The sequence below is a fragment of the Amblyraja radiata genome, chromosome 2 (genome assembly GCF_010909765.2).
Source record: "Amblyraja radiata isolate CabotCenter1 chromosome 2, sAmbRad1.1.pri, whole genome shotgun sequence".
NCBI lineage: Eukaryota > Metazoa > Chordata > Chondrichthyes > Rajiformes > Rajidae > Amblyraja > Amblyraja radiata.
This window is the reverse complement of record NC_045957.1, coordinates 2,668,951-2,696,841: the sequence shown is the minus strand read 5'-3', so window position 1 is coordinate 2,696,841 and position 27,891 is coordinate 2,668,951. Positions and strand designations below refer to the sequence as shown.

Genomic DNA, 27,891 nt, shown 5'->3' with positions numbered 1-27,891 from the left:
ATTCCTCAGCCCACCTGGCCAATCGATCCAGATCCTGCTGCAATCTTTCACAACCATCTTCACTATCTGCAAAACCACCCACTTTTGTATCATCAGCAAACTTGCTAATCTTGCCATGTTCTCATCCAAATCATTGATATAGATGACATAGATGACAAACAGTAAAGGGCCCAGCACTGAACCCTGAAGCACACCTCTAGTCACAGGCCTCCAGTCCAAGAATCAACCTTCCACCATCACCATCACCCTCTGCTTCCTTCCATGGAGCCAATTTGCTATCTATTCAGCTATCTCTCCTTGGATCCGACACGATCTAACCTTCCAGAGCAGCCTACCATGCAGAACCTTGTCGAATGCTTTCCTGAAATCCATGTACACAACATCTACAGCTCTGCTCTCATCTACCTTTTTGGTCACGTCTTCAAAAAACTCAAATCAGATTTGTGAGACACAACCTCCCACGTACAAAACCATGCTGACTATCTCTAATCAGCCCTTATTCATATATATGCCTGTATATTGTATTCCATTGAATACTCTCTAATAATTTACCAACTACAGATGTTAAGCTCACTGGCCTACAGTTCCCAATATTTTCCCTGCAGCCCTTCTTGAATAGAGGTACAACATTTGCCACCCTCCAGCCTTCCGGCACCTCTCCTGTATTTCAAGACGACTCGTAAATTTCAACCAGGGCTCCAGCAATGTCCTCTCTAGTTTCCCACAATGTCCTCGGATATAACTGATCAGGCCCTGGAGATTTGTCTACCTTCATACACGACAGTACCTTCAGCATCTCGTCGACCATTACACTGACTGCTCTCAAGACACTTCCATTGAGTGCCCCGTTCCTCCGTCTTCCTGCCTTTCTCCTCAGTAAATACAGAGGAGAAATATTCATTGAGGACCTTGCCCATCTCCTGTGGCTCCACACAGAGGTGACCACTTTGATTTCTGAGGGTTCCCACTCTTTCTAGTTACTCTTTTCCCCCTTATGTATTTATAAAAGCTTGGGATTGCCCATAATGCTACCTGCCAGAGCTATATCCTGGCCCCTTTTTGCCCTTCTGATTTCCTTTTTTACTTTGCTCCTTAGTTCCCGAAACTCCTCCAGGGATACACGATCCCAGCTGACTATACCTGTCTCATGCATCCATCCTATTCTTGACCAATGCCTCAATTTCCCTCGTCAGTCAAGTTTGCTTACGTTTGCCTGCCTTGCCCTTCACTCTAACAGGGACAAACTTATCCTGAGCTTTTGTCAGCACACTTTTAAAAACATCCCACTTGGCTGATGTTCCTTTCCCCTCTAATAACCTGCTCCAATCAACTTGAGTGAGACTTTCTCTCATACCCTCAAAGTTGGACTTACGCCAATTTAGCATTTAACATCTGGTCCCTCTCTGTCCATATCCATAACTATATTTAACCTAATCAAACAGTGGTCACTGGTCCTAAAAGGCTCCTCCACGAGTACTTCATTCACTTGCGCTTCCCAATTTCCTAAGACTAGATCAAGTGTTGCCCTCTCACGTGTGGGGGCCTCTACATATTGCTGGAGAAACTCTCCTAAACACCTTTGAGGAATTGTACCCCATCTAAGCCTTTCACACTATGATTTTCCCAGTCAATATTGGGAAAGTTAAAATCCCCTACTACAACAACCTTATTTGACCTGCAGCTGTCTGCAATCTCCTGGCATGTTTGTTCTTCTAATTCCCGTTGACTTTGGGGGTCTGTAGTACACCCCCAACTAGGTGATCATCCCTTTCTTGTTCCTCAGCTCCACCCATATAGCCTCACTGGACGAACCGTCTGTAATGTCACCTCTGATCACAGCTTAACTAACAATACACTCAGATGGTGGCACAGTTCTCTGCCACGGAAGGGTATGGAGGACGTTTGTGAATCGACTTGAGAATAAGATGTATTTCTAATCATAAAAGGCACCTTCAGGTATGGGGAGTGTGGGAACTTGGTATTGAAATGGATGACCAGTGTGTAACGTTGGCAGGTGTGTCATGTCGGGCAGGTGTGTAATGGCAAGCAGGTGTATAATGTTAGGCAGGTGTGTAATGGCAGGCAGGTGTGTGACATCGGGCAGGTGTGTAATGTTGGGCAGGTGTGTAATGTTAGGCAGGTGTGTAACGTCGGGCAGGTGTGTAATGTTGGGCAGGTGTGTAACGTCGGGCAGGTGTGTGACGTCGGGCAGGTGTGACGTTGGGCAGGTGTGTAATGGCATGCTGGTGTGTAATGTCGGGCAGGTGTGTAATGGCATGCCAGTGTGTAATGTTGGGCAGGTGTGTAATGGTTGGCAGGTGTGTAATGGTTGGCAGGTGTGTAATGTTGGGCAGGTGTGTAATGGTTGGCAGGTGTGTAATGGTTGGCAGGTGTGTAATGTTGGGCAGGTGTGTAATGGTTGGCAGGTGTGTAATGGTTGGCAGGTGTGTAATGGTTGGCAGGTGTGTAATGTTGGGCAGGTGTGTAACGGCAGGCAGGTGTGTATTGGCTGGCAAGTGTGTAATGTTGGGCAGGTGTGTAACGTCGAGCAGGTGTGACGTTGGGCAGGTGTGTGCCGGCGGTCAGGAGTGTGACGTCAGGCAGGTGTGTGACGTTAGGCAGGTGTGTGACGTCAGGCAGGTGTGTAATAGCAGGCAGGAGTGTGACGTCAGGCAGATGTGTAATGGCAGGCAGGTGTGTAACGTCGGGCAGGTGTGTAATAGCAGGCAGGAGTGTGACGTCAGGCAGGTGTGTAACGTCAGGCAGGTGTGTAATGTCAGGCAGGTGTGTAATGTTGGGCAGTGTATAATGTTTGGTAGTGTGTAATGTTAGGCAGGTGTGTGACGTCCGGCAGGTGTGTGACGTCCGGCAGGTGTGTGACGTCCGGCAGGTGTGTGACGTCCGGCAGGTGTGTGACGTCCGGCAGGTGTGTTACATTGGGCAGGTGTGTAATGGCAGGCAGGAATGTAATGTCGGACAGGTGTGTAACGTCAGGCAGGAAGGTAATGTCAGGCAGGTGTGTAACGACAGGCGGGAGTGTAAAGGCGGGCAGGTGTGTAACGATGGCCCCGGAGAAAGTGGTCACCCGGCTGGGGCGCTGGGCGGGTCTCCTCAGAGAGCTTCCCTACCGGGGCAGGGTGTTGGTCATTAACCAACTCGTGGCCTCCATGCTGTGGTACCGGTTGACCACCCTGGTCCCATCACCCACCTTTGCCGGGATCATCCAGAGGAAGTTGGTGGACATCTTCTGGGGCAACGGAAAGCACTGGGTGTCTGCAGCGGGCCTGAGTCTCCCGATCAAGGAGGGCGGTCAGTCGCTGGTGTGCATTGGCACCCATCTAGCGATTCTCTGCATCAGGACCCTGCAGAGATATCTGTACTCTGGGCATCCTCCCAGGTGGCACGTGCTGGCAACGCACTTTTTCCAACAGGGCCGCTGCCTTACAAGGAGGTAAGCGGACACCATCCGCGAGTCACAGCGCCAGGCGGAAGAGGGCTCTGCCCGAGCAGGCTGCCTGTCCCATTTCTGGGGTCACGTCCGCACCCGGGTGGTTTTACAGAGGGACTACACGCTGTCCACGGGCACCATGGGGAATTTCTGGGACCGCTGGGCACCGCGGCAGGTGGAATGTATCCACAATAAGGATGGGAAAAAGGAATTTAAGAATATTTGTTTTACTTGTATCATGGTGGTGGGTTTGTTTGAATCGTTTAGTATTGTAAATAGTATTGTAAATAATTGAATACATCTATTTTTGGTTAGAAATAAATCTGCTGCTCCCAGCTGTCAGAGGTAGTGTGGGCTTCGCGGGCAGGGAGATAGTGGGTGCCAGTGGCTGCTTCTGGGCGATGTGACAGGATGTTTCACCCTGCCAGCCTCATGGTGCTCAACCTGTTCTCCCATCTCTTCACAGACATCCAGTCCATTAACTCAGATTACGGCGCTTCTGTAGTCCACAAGATTTTGACCAGGTGAGTGAGCACCCCCCTTGCAGTGAGAGGCTGCTGTTCATAAAGCTGGCCCAGTGCAGTGACTACACCTCTCCTTCCCAGGCCCAGGACCTCCATTGACCAACTCCTGCCGACCACCACGCCCCCAGATGCCCTGGATCTCCTGAGCAAGCTACTCGTCTTCAACCCCGATCATCGGCTCACTGCCCAGCAGGCACTTCAACACCCCTACCTCAGCAGGTAAATGCACCCTCACCTCTACCTCAGCAGGTAAATACTCCCACACCACCCCTACCACAGCATGTGTTATTTTCTCTCTCCCCCTCCCCCTCCCCCTCCCTCTCCCTCTCCCTCTCCCCCCTCTATCTCCCTCTCCCCCCCTCTCCCTCTCCCCTCCTCTCTACCTCTCCCCCTCTCCAAGGTTAGTTCTTCTGTTTGCCTTTATTTGCTTCCGTTTTGAACAAGCAGCTTGATTTCAGTTTTTTTTGCATTATCAATAAACCTGAGAAAAACTTACGTTTTGTTTTGTTTAAACCAATTATCAGAAAGCATATTATGCTTGCCTAATGAACTTTACGTTTATGAAAGAGAAAGAAAAAGATTAATAAAGATATAATAATGTTTTTATGAAGGGGTCCCCTGAGATGAAAATTATTTCAAGGGTTCGCAAGGGTAAAAAAGTTGAGAAACGCTAGTCTGTGTGGTTCTGTTTGTGTGTGTGTGTGTGTGTGTGTGTGGTTCTGTGTGCGTGTGTGTGTGTATGTGGGTGCGTGTGCATGTGTGTGCATGTTTATGGGGTTGCGTGTGTGTGCGCGTGTGTATGTGGTGTGTGTATGGTTGTGTGTGTGCGTGCGTGTGTGAGTGTGTGCGTGTGTGTGTGCGTGCGTGTGTGCGTGTGTGGTTGTGTGCGTGTGTGGTTGTGTGTGCGTGTGTGGTTGTGTGTGCGTGTGCGGTTCTGTGTGCGTGTTCGGTTCTGTGTGCGTGTTCGGTTCTGTGTGCGTGCATATGTGTGGTGTGTGTGCGCGAGTTGTGCGTGTGCGGTTCTGTGTGCGTGTATGCGTGCGGTGAGCGTGAGTGGTGCGTGTGCGCGCCTGTATGAGTGCATGCGTTTGTGTGTGTCTGTGTGGTTCTGCGTGTGTGTGTGTGTGTGTGGTTATGTGGTTTGTGTGTGTGTATGTGGTTGTGTGTGTGTATGGGTGCGTGTGTGCGTGGTTGTGTGTGTGTGGTTTGTGTGTATGTGTGTGCGCATGTTTATGGGGTTGCGTGTGTGTGCTTGTGTGTGTGTGGTTGTGTGCGCGTGTGTGCATGAGTGCGCGCGTGTGTGTGTGGTTGTATGGTTGTGTGTGTGCGCGTGCATGTGTGCGTGTGTGTGGTTCTGTGTGCGTGCGGTTCTGTGTGCGTGCGTATGTGTGTGGTTGTGCGTGTGTGCGCGTGTTGTTGTGCGTGTGTGCATGTGTGGTTCTGTGCGTGTATGCGTGCGGTGAGTGTGTTGTGCGTGTGCGCATGTGTGGTTCTGTGTGTGGTTGTGCGTGCGTGTGCGCATGTGTGGTTCTGTGTGTGTGGTTGTGCGCATGTGTGTGTGCGCATGTGGGGTTGTGTGTGTGGTTGTGTGTGTGTGGTTGTGTGTGTGTGCGTGTGTGTGGTTCTGTGTGTATGTGCGCGCGTGTGTGGTTCCGTGTGTGTGTGTGTATGTGTGCGTGCGTGTGTGATTGTGTGTGTGTGTGCGCACGTGTGGGTCTGTATGTGTGAGTGCATGCGTTTGTGTCTGTATGGTTCTGCGTGTGTGTGTTCTGTGTGCGTGTGTGTGTGTGGTTATGTGTGTGTGTGGTTGTGCGTGTGTATGTGTGTGTGGTTCTGTGCGTGGTTCTGTGTGTGTGGTTCTGTGTGTGTAGTTGTGCGTGCGTGTGTGTGTTTGTGCGCGCATGTGTGGTTGTGTGTGTGTGGTTGTGTGTGTAGTTGTGCGTATGTGTGTGCGCATGTGTGGTTGTGTGTGTGTGTGGTTGTGCGTATGTGTGCGCATGTGTGGTTGTGCGTGTGGGTACGCATGTGTGGTTGTGCGTATGTGTGCGTGTGTGGTTGTGCGTGTGGGTACGCATGTGTGGTTGTGTGTGTGTGTGTGTGGGTGCGCATGTGTGTGCGCGCGTGTGTGGTTTGTGTGTGTGTGTGTGTGTGCGCATGTGTGTGGTTCTGTGTGTGTGCGCATGTGTGTGGTTCTGTGTGTGTGCGCATGTGTGTGGTTCTGTGTGTGTGTGTGTGTGTGCGCATGTGTGTGGTTCTGTGTGTGTGTGTGTGTGCGCGCGTGTGTGGTTCTGTGTGTGTGTGTGTGTGTGCGCATGTGTGTGGTTCTGTGTGTGTTTGCGTGTGTGCGCGTGTGTGTGCTCGGTTCTGTGCCCGCGTGCCTGCCTCTGACCACCACTGTGGTGTACAGGTTCCACAGCCCCGGTCGGGAGGTGAGTCTGGGCTATGATGTGGTCCTGCCCGTGGACGATGACACACAGCTGTCTGTGGCTGAGTATCGCAACACCTTGTACCAGGTAGGAATCTCGATGGGTTAGAGGCAGGGGGACAGTGGGGAGAGGGGTGGGGCGAGGGGTAGTGGGAGGGGATGTGGTGGAGAGGGGGTGGGATGGATGGGGGGGGAGGGGAGGCAGTGAGTAGGGGCGTGTGGAGGGTGGGCAGAGGGAGGGGTGTTGAGTTGCGGGGGGGTGGTGAGGAGGGGGGGCGGAGGGGGGGGGGGCGGTGAGTAGGAGGGGGTGGGGTGGGGAGGGGGGGGTTGGGGAGTGGGAGAGAGGGGAGTGGGGCAGAGGATGGTGTGCTAGCAATGTGTCACCTGTGTGTGATGATGTCTTCCTCCCCCCTCAGATGATACTGGAGAAGAAGACAAACTCCCACCTGCAGGGGCAGCTGATGAAGGGGCTGGAGCGGGGTCCGGAGCCAGTGCGGGAGCCAGTGCGGGAGCCGGAGCCGGAGCGGGGACCGGTGGAACCGGAAGTGGGCTTGGAGCCCAGGGGGACGGACTCGCCCTGTCCCTGCAGCCCGGCTGTGGATGTCACCAGGGGAGCAGCACACGAGGACATGGTGACAAACGTCACCTACAACCCCATAACACACAGCCCAGTAACGTACGCAGCCCCTCCAAGTAAGTACTGGTACCACAACCCCCCCCCCCCCCTGCCTCACGCACATCCTCCTTGTAATCTGGAATCATTAGGTACACAAAAGTGCTGGAGAAACTCAGCGGGTGCAGCAGCATCTATGGAGCGAAGGAAATAGGCAATGTTTCGGGCCAAAACCCTTCTTCAGACCCTTCTTCATCTGGAATCATTACCTGATGGTCTGTGTAATTAGTGTGCAGGCCCCTGCTTGTTCTTGAAACATCACATATTCACAGAACACAGACCACTACAGCACAGGAACAGGCCCTTCAGCCCACAATGTCTGTGTCCAATATGACGCCAAGTTAAACTCATCTCTGCCTGCATGTGATCCATATCCCTCTAAGTTGTGTTGAGTTTAGTGTGACGTGTACCGAGGGACAGTGAAAAGCTTTTGTTGCGTGCTATCCAGTCAGTTCACAGTGTACAGATGCAGGATAAAGGGAATAACTGCCGGAGAGCAGTGCTGAGCTACTATCTACCTCTTTGGTGACCCTCGGATTATCCTGGATCGGTCTTTGCTGGCGTTACCTTACACTAAATGTTATTACCTTATCCTGCATCTGTACACTGTAAATGGCTCGATTGTAATCATGTATTGTCTTTCTGCTGACTGGATAGCACGCAACAAAAGCTACTCACTGTACCTCGCTACGTGACAATAAACTCAATGTGATTAATGTTTAGTACAAGATAAAGTCCAGTAAAGTCCAATCAAAGATAGTCCGAGGGTCACCAATGAAGTAGGTAGTAGTTCAGGATAATAATAATAATAATGGATGGGATTTATATAGCGCCTTTCTAATACTCAAGGCGCTTAAGGATAGATCTCCAGTTGATCGCAGGATGGTTCAGTTGCCTGATAACAGCTGGGATGAAAGTGTCCGTGAATCTAAATGCTTCTCTAAACATTTGCCCTCTCACCTTAAGGCTGTGTCTTCTAGTCTTTGACACTTCCACCCTGGGGAAAAGATTCTGACTGTCTGATCCATCTATGATAAAATCCAAGCTCTGCAGCTCTGGGAGTAATAATATTTCAAGAACAGGTCTATATCATGATGACCATTACCCACTGGATTTAATATTATAAAATCCCCAAAATACTAAATGTCCAAGTTGCTGCTGGTCTCTAATTTTTGGTGTCCTAAAGATCAAATGTCTCTGAGCGGTGGTGTTGGGGAAAGCAAGAATCTGGCTGGCATTCGGCACAGCTTGATTGGTGTGGGTCATAATGGGCAGGAGGGAGGGATGTAATGGCACAGGAAATCAAAGCAGGAAGCACACAGTGGGGAGAGAGAAGGTCACAGTCCACACAATCAGGGGCACAACGTGGACAATGTGTGGAATTGAGGAAGGCCTTCGACAAGGGGTCAAGTGGCAAAATGGATCCAGACCTGGCTCGGTAGTGGGAGGCAGAGGGTGGCATGGAGGGCTGTTGTGACCAGTGATGCACCACATGGATACATTCATGATCTGTGTATTTAAGGGGGAAAGTGAAAGGAGATGTACACAGAGGCAAGTGAGTGCGTAGACTGTGGTGCAGGGGTGGTGGTGGAGGCAGATACGCTAGTGGCATTTAGGTGGCTTTTGTATACATGGCCAGCCTTAGGGGGTGCGGGGCCCAATTGGGAACAATTTTGGTGAGCCCCAGATTCCCAGCCAAGGTCTTCAGCCCAATTATTTAGTATATATATGAAATAGTACACTAAGGTGCTATGGATTAAACACTGTGTGAATCTCTCCTGCTCCCGTTTGACTGTCAGTATCTCCGCTGGCTTCCAACCTTTACCGTAGCAGCTAATTACCATTAAACTGCATTATGTGATTGGACACAATGCCCTTGGAGACAGCGGCTGATTAGACGGGAGGAGACCTATTAGTTGATTGGACGGGGATTTTAAGGCAAGCTGGTTGGTGATTGGACGCAACCCCCTTAGAGACAGCGATTGATTGGCCGCCAAATAATCAGGCACAAAGAAATGGACAAATAGGAAAACAAAAATCACTGGTCGGTGCGAATTCAGTGGACTATCCGGCTGTATCTACAAACTAAACAGTATAACATGCAGGTACATTCATTTAAAATAAAATTCAGTGATTATTTCACATGATATCTCACTGTGTAAAGCTCAGTATCTGACCAATTTCTGTTTAACACGTTTGGTCTGCCGTGAGCATTTTTCTCTCCCAAAACAGTTCATATCTAGCAATACGATCAACGAACCAGAGAGCAGTTGGACGCAGTCATGTGATGAGCAAGCGATTGATAAGATTTGATAGTGCACCCTGATCTTTTTTGCACTAGTATTAGGGTTAAGCTGTTGAATTTAGTCATTTCTCATACAATCTATGAGTATTGTGTTTACACGTCTTTATGCTGCCAGCAAATAAGAATTTCCTTGTTCTGTTGTGGGTACACATGACTCTTCACTCATGCTTTTGTGCAATAGAAAACGGGTAATCATTGGACTCTGCGCCAAGTTAAAAAGAGTCAGCAGTTAGTCAGAAAGTGACTATTCGCCTCCAAAGAGCAACCCTTTGTTAGGTGGCTTCACTAAATGGTGTGACTCAATATTCCTCCAGCAGTTTGTTTTTTTGTTCAAGATCTGCAGCATCTGCAGTCGCTTGTGATTTAATACTATGTTCCGCTGTGATCTAACTAATGGCTGGCCCAAGCTGAAGCACACGCAGCATTGAAATGCTAATACGACAATTAGCAAGAATATTGAACAATACAGTAACACGTAGATCAGAGGACACTGAGGTTTAATTTTACAAATGCCCATTTCCACGAAGCAGGTCACTTTTGGCAATGATACCAGTTTTTAAAGAAGGCAGACTTAGCACTGACCACTTGATAATAAATCAGTGGTTAACTGGCAATGTAAACGTGATGGTGTGCCTGCCATCAAAGCAGCAGGCACCATGGGAGGAAGGTGGGGGAGAGGGAGATGAATGTGGACGGACGGGGGGTGAAACAAAAAGATAAAGAGCTGGTTTCAGTCCAACAGCAGTACAAAACTTGAAACAGCTGGTCACAGGGCTAAGAGGCTGAAGTGCTTCAGGCTGCTGTTGGACTGAAACCAGTTCTTTATCTTTTTGTTTCACAGAATCACTTCAAGCCTGGTCTCTGCATTATAAGTGAAACATGGTCAGTGATGGAAATGGGTTTTAGGAACTAGGGGTACGCTAAGGTCCATGAGGCTGAGGTTGGGAAGGAAGGGGGTAGACGTTATAAGCCCCCTGTGAGAAATTGTAGTTCTCTGAAATTGAAGATAGACATAAAGCTGGAGTAACTCAGCAGGACAGGCAGCGCAGCGCAGCGACTCTGGAGAGAAGACCCTTCATCAGACTGAACTGAACTCTCGTCGGTGAGAGTACTTGTGATTGTCTGAAGAAACGCAACCCTCTCTCCAGAGCCGCTGCCCGTCCTGCTGAGCCACCTTCAACTTCAGAGCCAAACAAAAAACACAGAGTGCTGGAAGAACTCAGCGGGCCAGGCGGCTGCCTCACCCTCTGAGTTTCTCCAGCATTTTTGTCTACCGCAAAACGTCAATGATTCCGGGAATGCCGAGGCGACAGGGTGATAGAGAGGGAGTGAGAGAACTAGAGAGAGACGAGATGGGGAGCGGGAGAGAGAGAGCGCGAGAGAGAAAGAGAGGGAGAGAGAGAGCGAAAGACAGAGAGACACAACGTGGATCGGTAGGTGAATGACTACCTGCACACCAAGAAGAAGCCCCTTCTCGCGGTCAATCATGATGGTGAGTTTTAAGAAATTCTCAATATGTCATCAATGCATCGATCTACATTCCTCAGTAAATGTAATTGTGTTGTGAACAAGTATTAATGATGCCGCGTGAATTTTATTCAAAGAACGCGGCGTCATTAATACTTGTTCAAATACTTGATCGATGCATTGATGACACATTGTATAACTACTTGTTAACTACTGGCTGTTAACAAGTGCTGTAGTAGTAAACAAATCGTTTGTGTCTGATGGCGGTGCAGTGGTTGTTATCCGTGTCGCTTTAAAAAGAAATCCGGATGGCGAATATTAAAAAAAAAATCTTTATTTAACAAAGCGAATTAGTATTTCCGTATGAAATACGGAACATTAGTGCGGAGCCCCCCCCCTTAGGCACGGGGCCCAATTGGGAGCAATCGGTCCAATCGGCTTATGGCCGGCCCTGTTTGTATAGGCACATGGGATTGGAGGGCCGTGGATCACGTGCAGGCAGATAAGGAAAGGTCTTGACATCATGTTAAACATTGCGTAAGAAGGACCTGCAGATGCTGGTTTAAACCGAAGGTAGACACAAAAAGCTGGAGTAACTCGGTGGGACAGGCAGCATCTCTGGAGAGAAGGAATGGGTGACGTTTCTGGTCGTGTTTGAAGAGCCTGTTCCTGTGCTGTACTGTTCGATATTGCAGTTGTTAATAGTGTGGAATCAAGAGTTATGGGTGTTTAATTGTCAAATGTACATAAAACAGAACAGTGACATCAACCAGCAAGTTGCCAGGGTTCGAGGGGGCTGAGCTCTAACGAGAGATTGAACAGGATGAGGGGTGATCTTATAGTGGTGTATAAGATCATGAGAGGAATAAATATGGTGAATGTAGAGAAGGAGACTCAAGAATCAGGGGGCATGGCTTTAAGGTGAGGAGGGGGGAAAGATTTAAGAGGAACCTTTTTTACACAAGGGGTGATGGGTGTATGGAACAAGCTGCCAGAGGAGGTAGTTGAAGCAGATACTATCACAATGTTTAAAATACATTTGCACAGGTACATGGATAGGTAAGGTTTGAGGCAAATGGGCCAAACGAAGGCAGGGGGTGGTGTAAATGGGGCATGTTGGTCAGGCTACAGGATAGAAACATAGAAATTAGGTGCAGGAGTAGGCCATTCGGCCCTTCGAGCCTGCACCGCCATTCAATATGATCATGGCTGATCATCCAACTCAGTATCCCGTACCTGCCTTCTCTCCATACCCCCTGATCCCCTTAGCCACAAGGGCCACATCTAACTCCCTCTTAAATATAGCCAATGAACTGGCCTCAACTACCCTCTGTGGCAGAGAGTTCCAGAGATTCACCACTCTCTGTGTGAATAAAGTTTTTCTCATCTCGGTTTTAAAGGATTTCCCCCTTATCCTTAAGCTGTGACCCCTTGTCCTGGACTTCCCCAACATCGAGAACAATCTTCCTGCATCTAGCCTGTCCAACCCCTTAAGAATTTTGTAAGTTTCTATAAGATCCCCTCTCAATCTCCTAAATTCTAGAGAGTATAAACCAAGTCTATCCAGTCTTTCTTCATAAGACAGTCCTGACATCCCAGGAATCAGTCTGGTGAACCTTCTCTGCACTCCCTCTATGGCAATAATGTCCTTCCTCAGATTTGGAGACCAAAACTGTACGCAATACTCCAGGTGTGGTCTCACCAAGACCCTGTACAACTGCAGTAGAACCTCCCTGCTCCTATACTCAAATCCTTTTGCTATGAAAGCTAACATACCATTCGCTTTCTTCACTGCCTGCTGCACCTGCATGCCTACTTTCAATGACTGGTGTACCATGACACCCAGGTCTCATTGCATCTCCCCTTTTCCTAATCGGCCACCATTTAGATCAGTGGTTCTCAACCTTTTTTCAGTGATGTACCCCATGTGAAATATTTTTTCAGCCAAGTACCCCCTAACCAGCGCAAAAATATAGGCCTACATATATGTAGGCCTATATTTTAAAATCTCACGTACCCCCTGGAGTGCCTTCACGTACCCCCAGGGGCACGCGTACCCCCATTTGAGAACCACTGATTTAGATAATAGTCTGCTTTCCTGTTTTTGCCACCAAAATGGATAACCTCACATTTATCCACATTATACTGCATCTGCCAAACATTTGCCCACTCACCCAGCCTATCCAAGTCACCTTGCAGTCTCCTAGCATCCTCCTCACAGCTAACACTGCCCCCCAGCTTAGTGTCATCCGCAAACTTGGAGATATTGCCTTCAATTCCCTCATCCAGATCATTAATATATATTGGATGGAATTGATGGGTTGGTAAGATAGGGACAGGAGTGCAATGAGGATGTGTGAGGTGATACACGTTGTGAATGGTAAGGCCTTCAGGAGGAGAGAGGGGCCTTGTGTACATGTCCTGGATCCCAGAAGGTGGCAGCACTGTCACAGAGTTAGACAGCACGCACCCAGGCCCTTCAGCCCAACTCTGCAGCTCCTTCCACATACCCACCACTCTCTGCGTGCCCTCTTTCTAGCTTCCCAGAGCAGGGCAATTGCACACCACACTTACAGCTGTTTATACACTGGTACAGCTGGTGGAGTTGCTGCCTCACAGCCCCAGAGACCCGGCTTCTATCCTGACATCAGTTGCTGTCTGTGCAGAGTTTGCACGTTCTCCCTGTGACCATGTGGGTTTCCCCAGGGTTATTCAGTTTTCTCCCATGTCCCAAAGACGTGTGGGTTTGTAGGTTAATTCTGTAAATTGCTCCCAGTGTGTAGAGAGTGGAGATTACATTGAACTAGTGTGAATGATGATCATTGTGTACTCTGTGGGACAAAGGGCCTATTTATATTCTGTATTTCTAAACTAAAACAAAAGCATGCACCTTTGAGCTCCTACAGTATGTTTGTAGTCTTTGATCTTTGTTTGATCTGTGTTGCTATTGCCTGTCAGTACTGACAGTTGGGACCCTGCCTTCCTCTGTCCTGTTTATAGCTAACTTGAAATGTCCCTTCATATCTCATCATCAGGTTTATTACCCACAACCTAGTTTACAATAGGAACAAAGATAGATACAGAGTGCTGGAGTAACTCAGCGGGTCAGGCAGCATCTGTGGAGAACATGGATAGGTCCCTTCTTTAGACCCTGTCTAGTTTACAGCAGTCGGTGTTTGTCTCTGCTCCAGTTAGCTACTCCTTGCAGTTTAAACAGTTTCTCAATATGATTACTGCCTCATTGTTGGCCTCATTTGCCACCACGCCAGTTAGGGACTATGGCCTACCACCACCACCCTCTGCTTCCTATCATGAGGTCATTTGTGTATGCAGTGAGCTAGCCCATGGGATCTAAGCTGCCACAGCAGTCTGGGGTTGAGCTGGGTGAAGGGGCTGAGTGGCCTTGCCATGGACCTACCGTGTGCTCACCCTCCTGCCCCCTCTCTCTGCAGACGAGGTGTTTGGAAGGAAACACGCCCAGTGTCACGGCACCACCCACCATCACTGGGCATCGCCAGTGGGCAGGGCAGGCCATGTGCAGGGAGGGCACGAACTCTGCACAACACAGCAACAGCCTCAGGACAGACAACACAGCAAGGCCGTGAGTGTCAGCACCCCACCCCTCCCCAAACTTCCCCAAACTTCCCCACCCCTCCCCAAACTTCCCCAAACTTCCCCAAACTTCCCCACCCCTCCCCAAACTTCCCCTCCCCTCCCCAAACTTCCCCACCCCTCCCCAAACTTCCCCACCCCTCCCCAAACTTCCCCTCCCCTCCCCAAACTTCCCCAAACTTCCCCACCCCTCCCCAAGCTTCCCCAAACTTCCCCAAACTTCCCCACCCCTCCCCAAACTTCCCCTCCCCAAACTTCCCCAAACTTCCCCACCCCTCCCCAAACTTCCCCAAACTTCCCCAAACTTCCCCACCCCTCCCAAGCTTCCCCAAACTTCCCCAAACTTCCCCACCCCTCCCCAAACTTCCCCTCCCCAAACTTCCCCAAACTTCCCCACCCCTCCCCAAACTTCCCCACCCCTCCCCAAACCTCCCCACCCCTCCCCAAACTTCCCCTCCCCTCCCCAAACTTCCCCACCCCTCCCCAAACTTCCCCACCCCTCCCCAAACTTCCCCTCCCCTCCCCAAACTTCCCCTCCCCTCCCCAAACTTCCCCACCCATCCCCAAACTTCCCCACCCCTCCCCAAACTTCCCCTCCCCTCCCCAAACTTCCCCACCCCTCCCCAAACTTCCCCACCCCTCCCCAAACTTCCCCACCCCTCCCCAAACTTCCCCTCCCCTCCCCAAACTTCCCCACCCCTCCCCAAACTTCCCCACCCCTCCCCAAACTTCCCCTCCCCTCCCCAAACTTCCCCACCCCTCCCCAAACTTCCCCACCCATCCCCAAACTTCCCCACCCCTCCCCAAACTTCCCCACCCATCCCCAAACTTCCCCTTTCCAACCCAACCCTCCCCTTCCCACCCAAACTTCCCCACCACTATTTCCCCATCCCTCCCATCCCCACCCCTCCCCAAACTTCCCCACCCCTCCCCAAACTTCCCCACCCCTCCCCAAACTTCCCCCCCCCTCCCCAAACTTCCCCTCCCCAACCCAACCCTCCCCTCTGTAGATTAACACTTATTAATTTCAAGATTGATTGTGTGTTGTTGTGGATCACATGTAAACATTCTCCCCTCCCCTCCGCAAACTCCCCCAACCCCCACCCCTTCCACGCGCCCCACCTCCCCTGCTGTGGTGGTGCGAGGGACCATGTTGCCAGTGCTGCTTCTGCTTCTACACCACAGGCCCCGTTTCAGCCTGAGTTAGAGGGAGGTAGGGCCGGTGCCCCCAGGGCTCGGTCTCTATCCCACCCCCATCGAGCACCGCTCTTCAACCCCCCCGCAAGGAAGGAGACCACGCAGCAGGGAATGGGAATAGCCGTCAACTGTGCCTTGCTGGTGAGTGTGTGGGGGAGATCACACGTGGGGCATGGGGGGCATGGGGGCACGAGTGGGCATTCACTGCTGTGGTGAGTGGGCATCGGGATACACGGGTGAGTGTGGGTGTGTGTGGGTGTGTGTGTGGGTACGGGGGTGTGTGTGGGTACGGGGGTGTGTGTGGGTGTGTGTGTGGGTACGGGGGTGTGTGGGTGTGTGTGTGGGTACGGGGGTGTGTGTGGGTACGGGGGTGTGTGTGGGTACGGGGGTGTGTGTGTGTGGGTACGGGGGTGTGTGTGGGTACGGGGGTGTGTGTGGGTGTGTGTGTGGGTACGGGGGTGGGTGTGGGTACGGGGGTGTGTGTGGGTGTGTGGGTACGGGGGTGGGTGTGGGTACGGGGGTGTGTGGGTGTGGGTGTGTGGGTACGGGGGTGTGTGTGGGTACGGGGGTGTGTGTGGGTACGGGGGTGTGGGTACGGGGGTGTGTGTGGGTACGGGGGTGTGTGGGGGTACGGGTGTGGGTTTGGTGTGTGTGTGGTACGGGGGTGTGTGTGGGGTGGTTGGGTACGGGGGTGTGTGGGTGTGTGTGTGGGTACGGGGGTGTGTGTGGGTGTGTGTGGGTGTGTGTGGGTACGGGGGTGTGTGGGTACGGGGGTGTGTGGGTGTGTGTGTGGGTGCGGGGGTGTGTGTGGGTGTGTGTGGGTGTGTGTGGGTACGGGGGTGTGTGTGTGGGTGTGTGTGGGTACGGGTGTGTGTGTGGGTGTGGGTACGGGGGGGTGTGTGGGTGTGTGGGTACGGGTGTGTGTGTGGGTACGGGTGTGTGTACGTGTTTGTGTACGTGTTTGAGTACGTGTTTGTGCAGGTGTTTGTGTACGTGTTTGTGTACGTGTTTGTGTACGTGTTTGTGTACGTGTTTGTGTACGTGTTTGAGTACGTGTTTGAGTACGTGTTTGTGTACGTGTTTGTGTACGTGTTTGAGTACGTGTTTGTGTACGTGTTTGTGTACGTGTTTGTGTACGTGTTTGTGTACGTGTTTGAGTACGTGTTTGTGTACGTGTTTGTGTACGTGTTTGTGTACGTGTTTGAGTACGTGTTTGTGCAGGTGTTTGGGTACGTGTTTGTGTACGTGTTTGTGTACGTGTCTGTGTACGTGTTTGTGTACGTGTTTGAGTACGTGTTTGTGTACGTGTTTGAGTACGTGTTTGAGTACGTGTTTGTGCAGGTGTTTGGGTACGTGTTTGTGCAGGTGTTTGGGTACGTGTTTGTGCAGGTGTTTGGGTACGTGTTTGTACGTGTGGAGATGGTGCCCGCCTCACTGGCTGCTGCACAAAGCTGGGTGAAAGATCAGGAGTGTTTATTTGGCTGGGTGTCCTGGTTATAGGGAGGTGCTGAAGGTTGATACGCATTGGGTGGAGCACGGCCCCTCAGGAGCAGGGAAGGTTCTGCTAACAAATATGATCACACGGTTTGAGGTAAATTGGGAAGTTTAAGGCAAGGCACAATATGTGGTTTACGTGGAGTGCAGCAATGCTTTTGCAACAGTGACATTGTACACAGCTCCAGAGAGTTGGTGCTCATGGGATCTGTTGGCAAACGGGTGGTGGGAGATAGAGGGTAGGGCAAGAGGCAGATAACAATATTGATTTCTCCAACTTGAAGTAACCCTTGCATCCACTCTCTCTCTCTCTCTCTCCATCCCTCCCCCACCCTAGTCGTCATACTCGACTCATTAATGATCACCTAGCCCACAGCCAACAATCGACCATTGTGGGCTCCACATTTCCTTCATCATCGTTACTTTTTATCTCTCTCTCTCTCCCTCTCCCTCTCCCTCTCCCTCTCCCTCTCCCTCTCCCTCTCCCTCTCCCTCTCTCCCTCTCTCTCTCCTCTCTCCTCTCTCCTCTCCCCTCTCCCTCTCCCCTCTCCCCTCTCCTCTCTCCCTCTCCCTCTCCCCTCTCCCCTCTCCCCTCTCCCCTCTCCCCTCTCCCCTCTCCCCTCTCCCCTTCCTCTGCCCCAACCCGGTACTGCAGTATTTTGTCTCTATCTTTCCTTTAAACGAGCATCTGTAGTCCTTCCTACACTAGCAAAGAGGAAGTGATATGTTGAAGAAGCATGTGGCACAGGTATGAGGGTGAGCAAGGCATCTTTCAGCATTGTAGGTCAAGCTGCATTTGGAGTGGTGTGTGTAGTTTAGAGGGTATTAGCTACAAGGAGGTTGGGCAGACTTGGATTGTTTTCTCTGGAACCTCGTAGTTTGAGGGTAAAGCTGATAGAAGTGTATAGAATCATGAGAGACATAGATAGTGTAGGCAGTCAGAACCTCTTTCCCAGGGTGGAAATGTCAAAGACTAGAGGGCAAAGCATTGAGGTGAGAGAGGGGCAAGTTTACTGAAGATGTGCGGGGCACAAAGAGTGTTGCTGCCTAGAACACGGCGCCAGGGGTTGTGGTGAAGGCAGTGGCTGCTCTGGGTGGGCATGTGGGAATGAGAGAAGATATGGGTAAGAGCAGGGGGGGTTAGAGCAGGGGGGGGGGTTTAGAGCGGGCGGGGGGTTAGACCGGGGGGGGGGTTAGAGCGGGGGGGGGGGGGGGGATTAGAGCGGGCGGGGGGTTAAAGCGGGGGGGGGGGGTTAGAGCGGGGGGGTTATATAGCGGGGGGGGATTAGAGCGGGCGGGGGGTTAAAGCAGGGGGGGGTTATATAGCGGGGGGGGTTAGAGCGGGGGGGGTTAGAGCGGGGGGGGTTAGAGCGGGGGGGGTTAGAGCGGGGGGGGTTAGAGCGGGGAGGGTTAGAGCAGGGGGGGTTAGAGCAGGGGGGGGGTAGAGCGGGGGGGGGGTTATAGCAGGGAGGTCAGAGGCAACGGCTCGGATCTGAATGGGGATGTGCTGTGTGTTTGGCAGAACCCGAGGCCGCAGTCACAGAGCCGAGACAACCGTCCGGTGAGGAAGATGTTCCAGACCACGTCAAACATGGGGGCAGCGGGCAACCCGAAAGCTGCCTGGGGCAGCTACTCGCAGACCTACGGAGTGATCAGTCAGAGCGGCCTGGACAACCTCCGCACACTCCACAAGCAGCACAAGCCCTAGGGGGCAGAGAGGGGGGCAGAGAGGGGGGCAGAGTGGGGGCAGCGAGGGGCGGTGAGAGGGGGCAGAGTGGGAGAGAGGGGACAGAGTGGGATAGAGGGGGCAGAGAGGGGGCAGAGTGGGATAGAGGGGGCAGAGTGGGCGTTGAGAGGGGGCAGAGTGGGATAGAGGAGGCAGAGTGGGGGCAGGGAGGGGCGGTGAGAGGGGGCAGAGTGGAATAGAGGGGGCAGAGTGGGCGGTGAGAGGGGGCAGAGTGGGATAGAGGGGGCAGAGTGGGCGTTGAGAGGGGGCAGAGAGGGGGCAGTGGAATGAGGGGGCAGAGTGAGGGCAGTCGGTGGCAGGACAGGTGGACCACTGGACTAATGTTCCACAGGCAGGGGACCGGACGTGCTGAGTGGAGGGACAGGAGAATGGGTTACCGGAGACAGGGCTGAAGGTGCTGGAGAGGGGGGCATGTTGGTGATGATCATCCTTGACTCCCAGTGGGTGGGGGGGGGGGGGGGATGTGGACAGGGGGTACCCTGCTGATGTTGGTGACGTGTGTGAGGTGAGGGGTGGGGATGTAGTTCTGTAAATGCTGGGACCAGAGGTTTATAATTAAAGTTTTTACAACAAGATTGACAGTGTCTGAATTGACCACCCCCATCTCCTCAATCTGTGGCATTCCAGTGAAATCAGTGCAAGTGTGTCCAACCTCTCCCTGGTCAGTGCAAGTGTGTCCAACCCTCTACTCCAGGTCATTCTGGTGAATCTTCTGTCCAAAGCCTCACGTCCTTCCTGTATTGAAGCGACCAGAACTACATACAATGCACCAAACGTGGCTTAACCAAAGTCCCTTAAAGCTGCATCATGACTTCCTGCCTCTAGCATCCAAACCCTGAATAATCTTATATATTTCAATAAGATCCCCTCATCCTTCGTAATTCCAGAGTCATCCTGGGAATTAACCTTGTGAACCTACGCTGCACTCCATCAATAACAAGAATGTCCTTCCTCAATTGTTGAGACCAAAACGGCACCCAATACTCCAGGTGTGGTCTCACTAGGGCCCTGTACAACTGCAGAAGGACCTCTGCTCCTATACTCAACTCCTCTTGTTATGAAGGCCAACATGCCATTCGCTTTCTTCACTGCCTGCTGTACCTGCATGCTTAACTGATGAACAGATCCCGTTGTACTTCCCCTTTTCCCAACTTGACACCATTTAGATAGTAATCTGCCTTCCTGTTTTTGCCACCAAAGTGGATAACCTCACATTTATCCACATTAAACTGCATCTGTCGTGCATCTGCCCACTCAACCAACCTGTCCAAGTCACCCTGCATTCTCATAGCATCCTCTTCACAGCTCACACTGCCACCCAGCTTTGTGTCATCTGCAAATTTGCTAATGTTACTATTAATCCCTTCATCTAAATCATTGATGTATATTGTAAATAGCTGCGGTCCCAGCACCGTGCCTTGCGGTACCCCAGATACACTACATCCACTGGCTCTCCCTTGTCCATTTTCCTAGTTACATCCTCAAAAAATTCCAGAAGATTAGTCAAGCAAGATTTCCCCTTTGCAAATCCATGCTGACTTGGACCGATCCTGCTACTGCTATCCAAATCTGCCGCTATTTCATCTTATATGATTGACTCCAGCAACTTCCCCACCACCGATGTCAGGCTAACTGGTCTATCATTTACTGTTTTCTCTCTCCCGCCTTTCTTAAAAAGTGGGATAACATTAGCTACCCTCCAATTGATCCTGAATCTATCGAACATTGGAAAATGATCACCAATGCATCCACGATTTCTAGATTTATCAGTCTTCAGTCCCATCAATCTACCCAACACAATTTCCTGCCTAATGTGCATTTCCTTCAGTTCCTCCATCATCCTAGATCCTCTGACCACTAGTACATCTGGGAGATTGTGTCCTCCTAAGTGAAGATACCTGTTCAACTCGTCTGCCATTTCCTTGTTTCCCATAATAAATTCACCTTTTTCCAGTCTTCAATGGTCCATCTTTGATCTTAACTATTTTTTTCCACTTCACATACCTAAAGAAGCTTTAACTATCCTCCTTTATATTCTTGGCTAGCTTACCTTCGTACCTCATCTTTTCTCCCAGTATTGCCCTTTTAGTTATCTTCTGTTCTTTAAAAGTTTCCCAATCCTCTTGCTTCCCGCTCATTTTTGCTATGTTATACTTCTCTTTTATTTTTATACTGTCCTTGACTTCCCTTGTCAGCCACGGTCGCCTCTTACTCCCCTTGGAATCTGTCTTCCTCTTTGGAATGAACTGACCCTGCACCTTCTGTATTATTCCCAGAAATACCTGCCATTGTTGTTCCACTGTCATCCCTGCTAGGGTATCATTCCAGTCAACTTTGGCCAGCTCTTCGCTCATGCTTCCATAGTTCCCTTTGTTTAACTATAATACTGACACCTCCGATTTACGTCCCTCTCAAATTGTAGATTAAAATTTACCATATTATGGTCACTACTTCCTAATGGCTCATTTACCTCGTTTTACTCCCTTTCTTGGCGTCCAATACCAACCTGATTTTCCCAGTCTACCTGCATGTTGAAATCTCCCATAACAACCGTAGCATTACCTTTGCGACATGCCAATTTTAACTCTTGCTTCAACTTGCAGCCTATATCCAGGTTACTGTTTAACTCCCTGCACCAGCCCCCCAGCCACACATTCAGATCCCATATCTCTCTGTTCTTAGACTCGCTAGCACGAGGTGCAGGAACCAATCCAGAGATAACCACCCTCGAAATCCTGCTTTTCAGTCTTTTTCCTAACTCTCTAAACTCGCGTTGCTGAACATCTTTCCACTTCTTCCCGACGTCGTTTGTGCCCACGTGCACAGCTACTGCTGGCTGTTCACCTTCCCTCTAGAGGATGTTCTGAAGTTGGATCACGATATCTTGAACCCTGGCACCAGGGAGGCAACAGACCATCCTCGAGTCTCGTCTGCGGCCACAGAATCACCGGTCCGCTCCTCGGACAATGGAGTCACCCACCACTATAGGTCTGCCCGACGTCGGTCTCGCCAGTCGAGTCTCATCGCTAGGATTGGAGCCACCGATCTGTCCGCCACTCGGACTGGAAGTGTCGTCTGCAGTGACAGCTCACAAAAGGGTGTACCTGTTTTCATTTGGCACAGCCACTGGGGTCTCCTGCACTCCACAGTTACCCAGCTTTCTCACAGTCTCCCATCTTCACTCTTCCTGTATCCTTGGCGTGACAACCTCACTGTAGGTCCTGTCCATGAAACTCTCGTTTTCACAGATGGCCCCGAGGTCATCCAGTGCTTCTCCAGTTCCCTAACATGTTCGTTCAGGAGCTGCACCTGGACACAATTTGTGCAGGTGTAGTTTCCTGAAGCTCCAGCAGTGTCTCTGACCTCCCACATCCTGCAAACCTCACGCTGAATCATCTTACCCATCACGTCTTCCCTGCGTCTAGTCCTCTCCAATTTATGGCGTAGTCTCCTCCCCGCAGTCTCCTCCCCTCAGCCTCCTCGCCGAAGACTCGCGCTTTTCACACAAGGCACTTCACTTCCCTCAACAAGGCCGCTCCCCTACAGGAACCTTGCTCGATTTGCCTAATAAATTGCCTAATCCGTCAATTTACAAATTATATTCCTCAGTTTTAAACTGTCTTTCCCTGTGACTCACCTTCTTTCTCACGGACTTTCAAGCCAATAGTCTTTTCTCTCTGCTTCTGCCAGCTGTTTCTCCGAGCTCCACGTAATCAAACGGTATTGCACTTCAGTGTTATATCTTTGCACCCAATGTTGCACCCTTTATCATGTATCCCTGCACTCTGGGTGGCTGGATTGCCATCATCATGTATCCTCTTTTCTTTGACTGGATTGCACGCAAACAAACGTTTTTCAGTCTCTCAGTTCACGTGACAACAATAATAATCTAGACTAACAAAACCAACCTATGAAGGTAAGCATACGATATGCGTGCTTTACCATTCTATCCACTTGTGTTACCCGTCTCAGCAAGATCCCCCTGTACATCAGTGCTGCAAGGGTGACTATATATGTCTCCCCGCACATTTGACCTCATACTTGCTCAGATATCTCAATCATGTCCACTCTGAACCTCAAGCAAGGAGTGTGAACAGACCCAGCCTGTCCAGTGCCTGGTGACGCCTCGGCTGCAGTGAAGCCTTGCGATGATGGGGCCTTGGCGGTGGTGAAGCCTCGCGGGTCAACGGTCGATGAGAGTGTGGGGACCATCGTGGAGGGGGAGAGGAACAGCAATGGAGAACCCGGCGTGGGGGGACCGACCACCGTGGGGGAGGAGGGGGAGAACAATGGACAATGAGGGGGGGAGGGAGACAAAGGACAATGGGGGCCCGTCGTGGGGGGACCACTGTGGGGGGAGAGCCGGCGTGCAAGTTTGTCACTTTGTTAGCACCATATGTGGCTACTATTCGTATACATTGGGTATACAAGGAAAGAATCTCACTGTGCCTAGTCACATGTGACAATACAGTATTCCTATTCCTGACTAGCTGCTCCATCCCAGCAAAGTGTTGCAAACATCCTCTCCAGTTGGTTGAAGGTGAGTGGAGACTGGGGTTGATGCGTTGAGGCGTTTGGCCTGGGTGCCCACAGGCAGCCCCCGTGGGACATTTCATCACATCTGATGGCCAAGCCAGTCAGCTGCAGCACCTTCCTCTATTAAACTGATAAAAAGGAATGCTGAGGTTAGTGTGCAGTGTTCAGGCTCCTGGGCCCTCCTCCTGATGGTAGCAGTGAGATGAGAGCATGGCCAGGTGGTGTGGGTCTCTGATGATGCTGGCTGCCGTTCTGAGGCAGCACCTCCTGTAGATCCCGGTGATGGTGGGGAGATCAGGGCTACGGCGGTGTCTGAGTGGTGGCGTTTGGTCCAACATTGCCGTTGGGAGCTGGGGAACGGTGATGGGGAATTGCTGCTTCCTCACCACCGCTGCCAGGTCAGGAGCACTGTGACACCATTGGTGCAGAGGACTGGCATGTCCAGAACATAGATTACACAACTATTCAGCACAGAACGGGCCCAATGTCCGTGCCTAACATGATGCCGTTAAACTAATCCCTGCCTGCACGTGATTCATATCCCCCCATTCTCTGCATATCCATGTGCCTATCTAAACGCCTCTAAGGTGCCACTATTGGATCTGCCACCACCACTACCCCTGACTTTACCTTTTTTTACCTTAATTTTATCCATGTAATATCATTGCTGAGGTGACCTGTTGTCTTGTCAAACACATTTCATTGTATCGTTGACCCTGTGTTAACGTACATATGGCAAATAAAAACTGAACTGGACTGAACTGGACTGCAGCCACAACCTGTGTATAAAACAACACACACTGTCCTTTGATGTGCCAGAGAACACACTCATACCCCTGAATCCAAGCATCATTCTGGTAAACCTCCTCGCACCCTTTCTAAAGCCTTCACAACCTTCCGATAATGGGGCGACCACAACCGTGCACAGAACCCCAAATGTGGCCTGATCAACGTTTTATAAAGCTATGGAGAATGAATGAGTGAATAAGTTTATTGGCCAAGTATTCACATACAAGGAATTTGCTTTGGTACTCTGCCCGCAAATGACAACATTACATACAGTGACAGTTAGGAATGACACATAAAACATTTTACTTCGGAGTCACGTGAGTGACTACGTGAAGAACCCCGCCAGGAGCATGCGTGCCATATCGCTACACGCATTGCGAAACAGTCAGTCGGGGTGGAACGACGTTCCCCCACAGCGGCAGTTTTAAAAGCCGGAACCTGCAGGTAAGAGATACTCTGCGGTTTTTTGTGTTGTTCCCATACTGATTTACAGGTGGGGAGTCAATGGACAAGTCCAAGAAAACAACGAGGGCTGCGACAAAGCTGGTGGGGGAGGACCGCGGAGTTGCGGGCAGCCAGCAGCGGCCAGCGGCACATGAATCACCCGTAATGGGAACAGCTGTGCCCGACTTCGCCTCCGCACCGGCCAGATCCATTCCGTGGCCGGGCGGTAAGGCAAAACAAAAAACCAACAAAGACGTTGACTCAGATAAGTCCGACTTAGAGCAGCCGCGAGCGGCCAGCGACCGTGAGCGCTGGAGCTGGATGGAGCGGTGTGTGGAGCACTTGCTCCAACGTGACAGGCTCCGGGAGATGGAGTCTAGTCACTGTGGGCACTATGTTAAACCCACAGCAGCACCTCTTGTAGGGCTGCACAGTGCATCTCCCTCGTCAGAGGGGAGTACTGGGGGGTCAGTTCTGGGCTGATCCTGAAGAGGGGATTGCAGAAACAATTTTAAGTTCTGTAATTTAATTTACCCCATAAATAGGGGCTATAATTTGGTGTTAATAAATTTTTCATGGATTTCAATGTCGGATTCATGTCTAAATTATGTTGACACAATTCCTCCCACAGTCATTAAGGCAGATGTGATGCATGGACTCGTTTCCACGGCATGAAATCACTGAGCTTTGAAATCTTCACGTAGTCACTCACGTGACTCCGAAGTAAAATAGTAAGATTAAACGAGAACTTACCAGTTCGAAGTTTGATCGTTATTTTATGAGGAGTACGTTGAGGGAATACGTGCCCTCCGCTCCCACCCATGATCATATACTCAACTGGTATTTCTTCTCTAATCTTACTATGTTCAGTCATTACAGTTATCTGTGATTTCACACCGCTGCTTTGAAGAATGACACGCATGCGTCCTGGTGGGGTTCTTCACGCATTCCCTCAACGTACTCCTCATAAAATAACGATCAAACTTCGAACTGGTAAGTTCTCGTTTAATCTTACTATTAAACAATAATAAAACATTATCGATTAAACATGTGAATTAAATAAAATCCCAGAGTAAAAGGAGGCTACAGATTTTTGGTTATTGAGTAGAGCTACTACTCGTGGGGGAAAAAAGCTGTTTTTATGTCTGGCTGTGGCAGCTTTGACATACTTGGGCCGCATGCCAGTGAGGCAAGCAATAAAAAGATAGTGCAGTTCAATACTTGGTTAATGAGCTGGTGCTGGAGGGGCTTCAGATACATGGATCATTGGGCTCTCCTCCAAGGCAGTGCAACTGGGAGTGGAGACTAATATAAGTTGAATCTTCCTCCTGAACGCTGCCACTTTGTCACGAGCCATGTGTAGCATTGGGAGGTTAAAGGGATTCACCTCGGCGAAGAAGAGAGCCAAGTTAGCAGCCTTCATCACGAACAGTGTAACCTGCATCTTGTCATGAAGCTGATTCTCCTTCTCAGTACACCCTCTCTCCAAGAACAGCGCTATTTCCTCATGATAGGTAAAATGGGTAAATGTAAGGCCTACTCACAGTTTGGCCATGCACAAACGCTAACACACAGCAGTTGACAAGCATGAGCCTCGATCACACATGATCCAGGCCACACACAGTTCTTGTACGTATACGTACGCGCATACACAAACAAAATACTGTGTGTGGTATGTACCTTTGTTAGGTTCCTAAAAATGGGTGCAACAAATTGATATGTTACTTATGACCCCTTCATGACCCCCAGAAAAACCCTAAGCGAGCCCCAGGTTAAGAACCTCTGCTCTCAGATATCACTCATCATTTGCTCAGTTCTGGACCAACGCATTGGAAAGGAGAAATTGTCAGGAGAGGCTGTAGTGCTGATTTCAGGGCTGCCAACATTGGGTGAGAGTTGGGAGTGAGAAATTGCGAGAGACCAAGCCCAAGGGAGCATAGTGACCGGGGGGGGAGGAGAGTGTCCCCCTCCCATTGGTACGGAACATTTGCATTTTTCAGCTTGAAATTGTGCAATATGGTGCATACTGTAGCGAGTCGTTTAACGTACACTTGAATGCAATATATATGCTTTCAATTGGATTGGAGCATTTTTGAAAGGGGGGAGGCTGTGCGATCACTGATCACTGGCCTTGGGGGTACCCGGTGAGGGAGTGGAGCAACCGAGTGGGGAGAGGGTGTGGAAGAAGGGTGTCCCCCCTCTCATGTTTTAGTACACTGTAGAAGTATGATTTCAATGTTTTTTGTATGAAGTATTTTTAAGAGGTAACTTTTTAAGTGGTAACTTTATCCACACAAAGGATGATGGGTGTATGGAACAAGCTGCCAGAGGAGGTAGTTGAGGCAGGGACCATCACATTTAAGAAAAAGTTAGACTGATACATGGATAGGACAGGTTTGGAGGTATGGGCCAAACGCAGGTGGCGTAGTGTTGTGGTTTAAAGACTTAAATTTGAATAAGATGACAGACACGGAGAATTCTTCAAGAAGACGAAAGCTTTTTATTTGCAAACAAAACAGCAGGAACATTGAGATTACAGATCACCTGTCTGTTCTCTAACTGCTCTCCGATTCACAGAGATGAGTAGCTTTTATGTTTGCGTGCTGTACTCCTTTCACATCAATCTATCCTCAGCTCTAGTATTTTCTGTGTCGCCACAATGAACTCCCGTCCTTGGTTAAGTCTTATTAAACATATTTCCTGCTCATATCGTTTCCTCCCTTGCCACCCATAAATTCCAACTGTTACGCTAATCCCCCAGCTGCGTCTATTCCATCCTTATGTTTTAGCTACAGCCAAGGTTACACACACCATTTTATAATGTTACATATTAGTTTAAGTTTAGTACAAAGATACAAATGTATTTATTAAGAATACAAATACACCACACAAAAGTAAAATTAAGCTTAAGTAAAAGTAAATAAAAGCGCCTTGATTACTAGATAAATGTTAAGTGCTGCAAAACTAACAAACACGTGAATCTGAGTACAATATAACAAACACGTGAATCTGAGTACAATATAACAAACACGTGAATCTGAGTACAATATAACAAACACGTGAATCTGAGTACAATATAACAAACACGTGAATCTGAGTACAATATAACAAACACGTGAATCTGAGTACAATATAACAAACACGTGAATCTGAGTACAATATAACACACACGTGAATCTGAGTACAATATAACAAACATGTGAATCTGAGTACAATATAACAAACACGTG

The 27,891-nt window shown here is 50.1% G+C and overlaps 1 protein-coding gene across 1 annotated transcript in view; it reads left to right on the top strand.

Annotated features, from left to right (window-relative positions):
* The window catches only part of mapk15 (mitogen-activated protein kinase 15), a 44,502-nt gene extending 25,618 nt beyond the window's left edge, over window positions 1-18,884 (top strand). Inside the window, exons 8-14 of the mRNA XM_033040650.1 lie at window positions 3,915-3,972; window positions 4,054-4,191; window positions 6,380-6,485; window positions 6,814-7,090; window positions 14,295-14,443; window positions 15,640-15,792; window positions 18,668-18,884. Of these exons, the coding sequence (XP_032896541.1) occupies window positions 3,915-3,972; window positions 4,054-4,191; window positions 6,380-6,485; window positions 6,814-7,090; window positions 14,295-14,443; window positions 15,640-15,792; window positions 18,668-18,853 (1,067 nt within the window). The 3' untranslated portion in view covers window positions 18,854-18,884. The remainder of the gene's footprint in view (window positions 1-3,914; window positions 3,973-4,053; window positions 4,192-6,379; window positions 6,486-6,813; window positions 7,091-14,294; window positions 14,444-15,639; window positions 15,793-18,667) is intronic.
* Window positions 18,885-27,891: the final 9,007 nt, after the last annotated feature.